Below are 10,470 nucleotides of genomic sequence, written 5' to 3'. Positions count from 1 at the left end.
TACTCTGCAGGCTGAGGCAGGATAATCACTTGAACCAGGGAGCTGGAGGTTGCAGTGAGCCAAGATCATGCCACTGCACTCTAGTCTGGCGACAGAGCAAGACTGTCTCAAAGAAACAACAAAACAAACCCCCAAAAAGGGGATTTCAGAGGCCTGGTCCCCTGGGTTAAGCCTGGGAGTAAGTCAACCAGTGATTTTCATTTTGCAGTGGCCTCTTTAAAACAATGGCACCGAGATATTTGTCCAGAAGCCCAAGATGGGACTAAGGAGTGAGAAGGGCCCCAGGTGTCTCCCAAGAACTTGGAAGCAGCATCTAGACTCAGCAGCCAATCAGGTGGCTCTGTTTTAGGGCCTCAGGAGTTTGTACACAAAGACCCTGTTAGATCACGGTTATGTTGTACGGATTTTCATACCATGGGTCAAATCACAAATACTTATGTGTAATAGCTTTTTATTAAAAGAACACAGCATCACCCAGAGCAGTGGACCTGGCTGGTTACCTGCCCAGACCCTCTTCTGGTTGTGGCAGCCCATTTCTCCAGCCTGTGACTTTGCTCCTAATCCCAGTTGTGATCTTTAGATGGTTGTCTGTGAGCTCCTGGTACCCCCTCGCCCATTCAGAGGGCCACAGTCCCCACAGCCAATGACTGGTGCAGACGGACAAAGACTCAGCTTCCAGACAGGACAGCTCAGAGGTGCCATTTGTGCTCCAGAGCTCTCCAGGGATCGGGCTGAGGCTTCACCTCACACTCTTGTATAGTTTCTTCCCCTTCCTTGGCCTGCTCCCCCAGTTCCCATCTTGGTTTCTTCTGGAGGCTCTTTTTTTTGAGACAGGGTCTTGCTCTGTCATGTGGGTTGGAGTGTAGTGCAGTGACACAATCGTGGCCCCCTGCAGACTCCACATCCTAGGCTCAATCTATCCTCTTGCGTCAGCCTCCCAAGTAGCTGGGACTACAGGCATGTGCCACCATGCCCAGCTATTTTTTAAAAATTTTTTATAGAGATGGGGATCTCACTATGTTGCCTAAGCTTGTATGCAACTCTTGGGCCCAAGTGATCCTCCCGCCTCGGCCTCCCAAAGTGCTGAGGTTACAGGCATGAGCCACTGTGCCTGGCCCTTTCTTAATAAATCACTTGTTGTCAAATGCTCATCTCAGGGTCTGCTCCTGGGGAACCCCATCAGAACAACATGGTCAGACTTTATTGCAGGTACTGGTCTTCACCTTTGGGGGTGGCCATGTAATATGCAGTCACTGAGTGTGTGGGGGATTCCGAACCCTCAAGATATCTATGCTGAGAGCCCAGACCCCGTGCGCAGAACAGCAGGGGCTGCAGGACCAGGAAGGCCCAATATGTGGCTTGCCTCACTCCAGGCCATGTCTATGAAGCAGCAAAGAACATCACACCAACAGCCATGTGACTTCCCCTTGGACCATTTATTTCATTGTTCTTTAGTCGAGCTCTTCCCTAAACATCTTTAGATCTCTACCACAGGCTCTTTTCCAGAAATTTGAAACTGTGTTCTTCTTGCCATCTTCACGACACCCCCTGCCCTCTTACATAGGATATTTCAACATCAAGGTGGAAACAGGAACTTAGCTGAGTTTTGCAACAGAGAAGCATATTCTAGGCCTACATTTATAGAAAGTGGGGGTGGGGAAGAGCCATGAGTCCACAGGGGTACATCCACACCGAGGGTCGTCACACTGGGTGGGCAAGTGAGATGGGAAACGGTGTGTGAGTCCTGGGAGCTTCAGAAACATCAGAAATTACCGACATCATTGGGGAAAGCCTTAGAAAAATCTATAAAGACACACTGTCTGCACGTGGGAGGCACTCACTTCCCCCTAATGTAGACTAAAAAAAAAGAAAGAAAACCCATAAACCCACATTAACCAAACACACACACACATGACAAACTCTAAGTCTCCAGACAGACACCCTCAAATAGGCACTTGGTGTTTTCAGCTCTGGGGCTGGAGAGATCTGGGGCTTTGGCCTCCAAAGGCAGGAGTTGCTGTCCCCAGAGAGGAGACAACAGCTTCTGGAGGCTCTGGGGACTCACTGGATAGGTACTGGCCAGCTAGATGGGAAGGAGGGCTGTTTAAAGAACACCCCCTCCCACCGCCCATTTCACCATGACAGTGACTTGCTGGAAGTTTTGTGCCCTGAGGATGAATTTCTGAATATAGTGGGCTGGCATTTCTAAAGAACGCATCACTGAAGGGGCAGGGGCTGGCCTTTAAATGTGAACTTTGCATGTTGGGGACTGATGGGTTCCATGCCAGTAGGGACCAGGTCCAGATTGCTACTAATCACTGTGTTTGCAGAGCCCAATGCCGTGCCTGGCGCTTAGGGGCATACAACAAATGTTTGTTGAATGGTTGAAAGAAATAATCCCAAATGAAAATCTTGTTCCTCCAAGAATATAATTACATTATAACCTTTTCATTGGTTATAAATTGGTTCTTCAAAATGGGATTATAATTCCTTTATTCTTCTGGCCCTAAAGGGACTTTTAAAGATTGAAATTGAGTCTTTTCACTTGGAGCCAGGAATGAATCTGGATATGTCCAAATGAGAGGGTCTTTGGCAAATGCACTGGTGAATTTCAATGGGATAATCAAACCACCCCTAAGCTGGCAGCTGACCCAAAACTGGCTGTTGGGCTGGAGGGCAGGCCAGGGTCCTTATGTGTTGGATGTGGTGTCTGGGACGAGGGGCTGGTCACTTATTATGCCCCAGGGAAGGCCTGATTCTGGCTGCTGGTGAACAAGTTCTTGTCTAGCTGCCTGGACAGATGGCATCAGGAATAAAAAGGAAGAAAGTCAAGGCAGTGGGAGGAGGAAGGTCAGGGACTGACCAGAGAATCAAGGACCAGGCAAGAGAGGATGGATATGGCCATTGAACTCTCAGGCCACAAGTATGCTGGTCTGGGGAGAAATCCCCATGCATGCGGGGGAACCTGCATCCATGAGACAGATGAGGTAAAAGGAGCATCCCACACGTGGGGAAACCTGCTCAGATGAAATATTTCCAGGAAGGTTCTAAGCTAACTTACTGGACCCTCAGGGAGTGGGGAGGACTAGCCAACAGTGTCCATGCTGCAGAGAGAAAGCCAAGAGGATTTGACAGATTGGTAAGGAATGAAAAATTGGAGGTGGCCACCTGGAAACCCTAAGGGAGGTGGATTTGAAATGATGATGGCAGTTCAAGATACGTCTAGGGTCCTGAGGTCCTGGGGTCCCTTTCCATGGATTCTACCTTGATTTTCAGGGCATGGCTGCTGGAAGAACTGGCGATCCCAGAATCTCCTTCCCTTCTCCCCTCATTCAGTGTCAGACTAGAGACTCAAAATTCTTTGGGGAACGGTTTGGGCACATGGTTTGCTGTGTTTTGTTTTGTTCCTTATGTCAGGGCTATAGAGACACTGGCCCAGCTATTTTCAGCAGGGACAGAGTCGAGGCTCACTGGGGATGGCTTCAGAGGACACTGAGGCCCCGCTCAGGGAGGGCAAGGCACAGACACCCCAAATCCCACCCCACATCCCAAAGGTCTCCCAGCGGGGCTGTCCAGTCCATGTCAGCAGAAGGCTCTGGGCATGTGAGGGGTCTGGAGAACTCAGGGAAGGAGGCAAACACCAGGGCCCCTGGCAGGTCAGGGCACCATGTGCCACCACTTGAAGGTAAAGGGCTTCCTGCGGACGTTGGTGCCGCAGTGGACTTCCCCCAGAAACTTGTGGTAGGCAGAAATGTCGTCGATGAAGGTGCATTCGAGGCCCAGAGGCTCCAGGAGGCCGCGCACGTGCATCTCCAGGCAGCACTCCTCCTCCACCTGTGGCCCGAATGGCTTGGGGATGCCCAGGTCCTTGTCCAACACGATCATGTTCACCTGTGATGGGGGATTGTGATGGTAACAGCTTCCATTTAGTGAGCACCTACTATACACATGCCCGTCTTAAGCTCACTGAACCCTCACAGCAACCTGTGAAGTAGTAACTGTGATTGGATAGGGACGGAGTGGGTCTAAGTCACTCACAAATGGCAGAGCTGAGGCGGAAAACCAGGCAATCTGCCTCTGTATGTATGTGTGTGCAAAAGCATTCACATGTCTGTACATGTATGTATACATGGCTATATATGCATGCATCAGTGTGTACATGTACATGTGTATGAATGTGCACACATGCGTGAGTATGTATGCCTTTGTGTGTGCATGTGTATTTCTGTGTGTGCGTGTGTGTGTATATATGTTCATGCTGCACGTGTTTCTGTGTGCACGTGTATGTATATGTGTCCATGCATGCACGTGTGTTTATGTGTGCGCATGTGTGTATACATGTGTCCGTGTGTGCATACGTATTGTTCTAACCTCTTTCTATGTTATGGAAGACTCTCCTCTATGTAACAGGAATCCCTCCTGTACATAAAGGACTTTTAATCTTTTGCACAGCACTTTCCTATCTGTTAAGAAAAAGGGTTCCCAGTATCTCAGTGAAGCAGCTAGGACGAGCATATCACCCCTAGGAGGAAATGGAGGCCCAGAGAGGGCAAGTGCCTGAGGTGAGGTCACACAGCAGTGCAGCCAGGATTGGGACCTGGGCCTCCCCATTGGACAGCCTCAGTTGAGGGGTCCTTCTGGATCTGGCTGCCCTATACTGGCATGGGGCGAGGGTTGGGGTCCGCAGGGCCTCACCATGTTTGGGAAGAAGGCTCTGGCGCGGTGGTCCTTGTCCATCTTGAACAGAGCGGGCAGGTCAATGATGTCCTGCTCTGTCAGTCCCAGCTCCTTCTTGAGGATGTCACGGTTCCAGTCCAGGCAGCGCTGGGAAGGAGAAAGGAGGGAGGGCATGCAGGTGAGGGGGACACACACCTGCCACCTTGTCAACCCCATCCCAGTCTGCAGCACCAGGCCAGGGGCCCCGGCACTCCAGAGAGACTTCTAGCACTCAGTGGGCACCTCTGCAGCCTCTCCCCGGCCCTGTCTACCAGGGTTCAGGACAGAGGATGGTCACAGATGTCAGAGCAGCAGCTGCCATTTCCCCAGCACTCACTAGAGCCGGTCCCTGTACTAACTGTTTCCCACACAGCACCTCAGTGACCCCTTGGGCCACCCAACACTGATGATTTTGGTAATAACAAAAGCTAATGTGTACATGTGCCTGGTACTGTCTAAGGGCATTACATAGACTGCTTATTTAAGCTCCAGCCCTGTGATACAGATGCTATTATTATCCCCTTTTAATTTTTTTTTTTTTGAGACTGAGTCTTGCTCCATTGCCCAGGCTGGAGTGCAGTGGCATGATCTCGGTTCACTGCAACCTCCACCTCCTGGGTTCAAGTGATTCTCCTGCCTCAGTCTCCCAAGTAGCTGGGATTATAGGCGCCCGCCACCACGCCTGGCTAATTTTTGTATTTTTGGTAGAGATGGAGTTTCAATATGTTGGCCATGTTGGCCTTGAACTCCTGACCTCAGGTGATCTGCCCGCCTCGGCCTCCCAGAGAGTTGGGATTACAGGCATGAGCCACCACGCCCGGCCAAAATTTTTATTTATTTATTTATTTTGTAGAGACAAGTGTCTCACTATGTTGCCCAGGTTGGTCTCAAACCCCTGGCCTTAAGCAATCCTCCCGCCTTGGCTTCCCAAAGTACTGAGATGACAGGCATGAGACACTGTGTGTGGCCCCCATTATCCCCTTTTTAGAGATGAGAGAACCAAAGACAACCTTAGTGAGTTGCCCATGGGCCTACCGTCCCAAGTGAGGGGCGGCACAATTTGGCACTCCTTTAACCCTGGGACTTTAGCCCAGAAGTAAAGCAAGGAGGCTGGCTGAATGCTGGTGGAGGCTCTTCCCCGTGCTGCTGTGCTCCGGGTCAGGAGCTCCTGAGCCCTCGGCCATTCTCTACGGAAGGCCCAAGGATGTGAGGGCCTGAGCCTCATCCCTCCCAGGGGCCCTCTGGCCCTGCACCCCTGCCCTGCCCTCACCTGAAAGTACAGGTTCTCCTGCACGAGGCTCTCGTTGGACAGAATCTTGTTGATGGTGATTCGTTTGCTGCTCATCCCACCCAAGCCTGCGGGGGTCAAAGGACAGGGGATGGTCAAGCTTTAGATACCCAAGCTGGGTGTTCCCCTTTTGCCAAGACCCTCCAGTCCCTGGGCTAACTGCTGGACTGGGACTGGGGAGATGGGGCTGGGGACAGGCTGGATCACAGGAGGGCACTCCCAGGAGAAATCAGGCCCCCTCTGTCTGGGAAGGGCAGCACACACTCTTTTCTCCAGTGTTGACTATGACATCTGAGCCAGGACAGTGGTGGCAGCTGCCTTGCTCTCACTCCGGCCAGTGGGATCAGGGGTGGTACAAGTAGCCCCCTGGTTCTCCCACCTAGAGCCTGCTCCTAAGGATGAGCAGCTGACCAGCATGAATGTGGCAGAAGCAGCATGGCCAAAGGGGACACCCTTCCCATTTTCCAGAACTGCCTCATCTTGGCTGCTGCTCGGGAGTGGCCTGCGTCTGGCTCCCATACCACATGATGGCTTATATGGCTTCCAGCTTGATTAGTAATGCCTAATGCTCAATGAGCACCTACTATGTGGCCGACACTCTTCTAAATGCTTTACATTGAATTAACTCATGGATCCTCCCCACATTTCTATGGGGTAGTCGCTACTCTGAAAAATGAGGAAACTGAGGCACAGAGAAGTTATGTGATTTATCCCAGGTCTTACACTAGGAAGTGGCAGAGTTGGTGTGCAGATCAGTCTGATTCCAGAGCCTATGCTCTTAACCTATTATTTATTTATTTATTCTTTTTTGGCCTCATCTGGGAAGAGCCTGCTGGTCAATTACACTTCCCAGGTTTATAGCTGCATAGCAGCAAAGATGCCCAGCTATAAGCTGGATGTAATCTTTGAGGCTTAGGGACTCAGAAGGCAGGGTCCTGGTAGAGACAGAAAACTTTAGGGATCTGTGATTTTCTAAAACTGATCCAAGTTCAGGGGATAGGTTCATATAAGCATTTTTCTGGAGGGCAAGTCTGTAGTTTTTATCATCTTTTAAAGGGATGTGTTTTCCCCCAATGTTGTAGGCTCTGATCCAGCAGAGATCCTGGCTCTTTGGCATCGCCTGGTTCACCTTCCTCTCCAGGTCTCCTGTGCACTTCCAGTCTCTGCTGACTGCACATCCACACATCCTCTCTATGTCTGTCCCAATTATGTGAATGTCTAAGTCCAGGAAATAATGTCTCACTCCAGTACTGACGACAACGATGTCTGACCGTGCCTTCTGCCCATCAAAATCCACTTTTCTTCCTGTCCCCAAACTGCATTATATCTATTTTCTCTCTATCTCTCTTTCTAAAATACAAGGAGAAATCTGGGGCACTGCATGTCCCTATTTGTACAAAAATAATGGTCCCTATATCCTATGGGTAGGTTTTGAGGGTATGTTTAATATTAGAGAGGAAGCCTCCAGGAAGTCAGGACTCAAGCTCGCCAATCCAAGAACAAACTTCCCATTGATGGGGAATTTAAAAAGGGTGGTGGCGTTAAATTGGTCTTGTCTGTCCTAGACACCAGTGACAGTCAGGAACACTGTCTTTGGATCTGAGGGGCAGTCATGTATCAACCAGCTATGGGAGTGGATACCAAGCAGAAAAGTGACAAAAGTCATTTAAGAAAAAAACAGGCCGGGCACGGTGGCTCACGCCTGTAATCCCAGCACTTTGGGAGGCTGAGGCGGGCAGATCTTGAGGTCAGGAGATCGAGACCATCCTGGCTAACACGGTGAAACCCTGTCTCTACTAAAAATACAAAAAATTAGCCAGGCATGGTGGCAGGTGCCTGTAGTCCCAGCTACTCTGGAGGCTGAGGCAGGAGAATGGCTTGAACCTTGGAGGTGAAGCTTGCAGTGAGCCGAGATCGCACCACTGCACTACAGCCTGGGTGACAGAGCGAGACTCCATCTCAAAAAAAAAAAAAAAAAAAAGTATAATGGATATAGAGAGTGCTGATGCTTAGCCAGCATTGTAGATGTGTTTAATGTCCCGGAACTGTGCCCTTACAGATGATTAAAATAACAAATGTAGGCCGGGCACGGTGGCTCACACCTGTAATCCCAGCACTTTGGGAGGACAAGGCGGGTGGATCACGAGGTCAGGAGATCGAGACCATCCTGGCTAACACGGTGAAACCCTGTCTCTACTAAAAATACAAAAAAAAATTAGCCAGGCGTAGTGGCGGGTGTCTGTAGTCCCAGCCACTCGGGAGACCGAGGCAGGAGAATGGCGTGAACTGGAAGGTGGAGTTTGCAGTGAGCTGAGATCATGCCACTGCACTCCAGCCTGGGAGACAGAGCAAAACTCCGTCTAAGAAAAAACAAAACAAAACAAAACAAAAACAAATAAATGTATTAGATTAGGTATATTTTATCACAATAAAAAAGGTATTGGACATAAGGATGGCAACAGCAAAACATTGGGGACTACTAGAGTGGGGAGGGAGACAGGAGGGAAATAGTTGAATGACTAACTATTGGCTACTATGCTCAGTACTTGTGTGATGGGATCATTCATATCCCGAATTACACAAAATACTCAGGTAACAAACCTGCACATGTGCCCCCTAAATCTAAAACAGAAGTTGAAAAAGAAAAAAAAAAGTATGAGGAATTTGCATGGTGTCTGTAACCTGGCTGGCTGTCTCCACCTGATCATCTTTCCCTCTTTCCATGATTAATTCAAATCCAAACCTCATCCCGTCTATATATGTCCCAATTATGTGAATGTTCAAATGTAGAAGATCATGTCTCACTCCTGGGCTGACAACCACGATGTCTGACCATAATATGCCTTTTGCCCACCAAAGTCCACTTTTCTTCCTGTCCCTAAATTGTATTGTATCTATTTTTCTCTCTATCTCTCTTTCTAAAATACAAGCTCCTTCAATGCAGACTGCACATCAGTTTTCTTTTCTTTTTCGAAATTTTTATTATAGAGAGGCTGGGTGTGGTGGCTCATGCCTGTAATCCCAGCACTTTGTGAGGCTGAGGCAGGTGGATCACCTGAGGACAGGAGTTCAAGACCAGCCTGACCAACATGGCGAAACCCCATCTTTATTAAATACAAAAAATTAGCTGGGCTTGGTGGTGCATGCCTGTAATCCCAGCTATTTGGGAGGCTGAGGCAGGAGAATCACTTGAACCCGGGAGGCGGAGGTTGTAGTGAGCCAAGATTTCATCATTGCACTCCAGCCTGGTCAACAAGAGTGGAACTCTGTCTCAAAAAAAAAAAAAAAAAAAAAAAAAGAAAATATTATAGAGATGGGGCTCTCACTATGTTGCCCAGATTGGTCTCGAACTCCTGTCCTCAAGTGATCCTCCTGCTTCAGCCTCCGAAGGTGTTGGAATTGTAAGCATGAGCCACCAGACTTAGCTGCATGTCAGTTTTCAACCATTTAACCCTCCACTGGGTCTGCTGCCATTTAAAGTATACACTAGGCCTTGAAGATGTGCCATGCACTGCTGGTGACACTAAGGAGCTATGGGCTGCTCACAGTCCACCCAACCACAGCAAAGGTCACAGGAGGCCAGAGGTTCTTCCCACCATGGTGACCTCACAAACCCCGGATCAGGCCAGACACCCAGGGAAGTGGAACTGGGTGCTCAGGGACAAAGTGCTCATCTGCCCCACCCTCCCGAGGGTCTCTCTGGGGCCTCCAGCTCGCCACTTCCTGCCAAGGCCCTGTGACCACTTACCTTTGAACATGATGGCCTCTCCATGGCCGTCCTTCTGCTTCTCTCGGAAGAGCTTGTAGCAGGCCGAGGTGCTGGCCATAAGCAGCAGGAATTTCTCCAAGAGACAGTCCAGAGGGACAGAGTCAGCAGTGGGAGGGCACCCAAGGAGCATGGGGGAGGCCCTGCGCTGAGGACCCATTGCCTTGCCTGCTCATTGCCTCAGGCCCCCAACGCCGAGTGGCAAAGGCTGCCGGGGAGGGTGTTCTCTGCTTCAGAGGAATATTTCTCACCTTTCCTCTACCTCAGCAATGTCACCAGGTCAAGGCTCAGAGCCAAAGGTGGCCTTGGACAGGACTTCTCCAAGTTGCCAAGCAGCCACGCAATTTGCAGGGAATTTCCAGGGTATGAAGTTGTACCCATAAGAAAATGAAAGAACCTCTTTCCAGTGCCACAGGTGCATACTCTATTTCTCTCCAGAGCGTTATCGCCAACACAGTAGCCACTAGCCTTGTGTGACTATTGAACACTTGAGCTGTGGCTAGTCTGAATTGAGATGTATCATATGAGTAAAATCCTTACCAGGTTTTGAAGATTTAGTATGAGAAAAGAATTTAAATCTCTTGTTAATAATTTTTAGGTTGATTACGTGTTGAAATGCTAACATTTTGGATTTATGGGGTTAAAATTTTACCTGCCACAGCAACAACATGCAAACCAGCTTCAGCCTACTTCCTCCTTC

At 49.5% G+C, this 10,470-nt stretch overlaps 1 protein-coding gene across 1 annotated transcript in view; it reads right to left on the bottom strand.

The window, feature by feature from the left end:
- Positions 1–1,415: 1,415 nt before the first annotated feature.
- Positions 1,416–10,470, bottom strand: part of PADI2 (peptidyl arginine deiminase 2) — a 51,803-nt gene continuing 42,748 nt past the window's right edge. The window contains 4 exon segments of the mRNA NM_001265783.1: positions 1,416–3,891; positions 4,696–4,824; positions 5,987–6,072; positions 9,753–9,846. Of these exon segments, the coding sequence (NP_001252712.1) occupies positions 3,658–3,891; positions 4,696–4,824; positions 5,987–6,072; positions 9,753–9,846 (543 nt within the window). The 3' untranslated portion in view covers positions 1,416–3,657.

This window comes from Macaca mulatta, chromosome 1, assembly GCF_049350105.2.
Source record: "Macaca mulatta isolate MMU2019108-1 chromosome 1, T2T-MMU8v2.0, whole genome shotgun sequence".
Lineage (NCBI taxonomy): Eukaryota > Metazoa > Chordata > Mammalia > Primates > Cercopithecidae > Macaca > Macaca mulatta.
The sequence above is the reverse complement of the archived record's forward strand: the minus strand, read 5'-3'. Positions and strand labels throughout refer to the sequence as shown.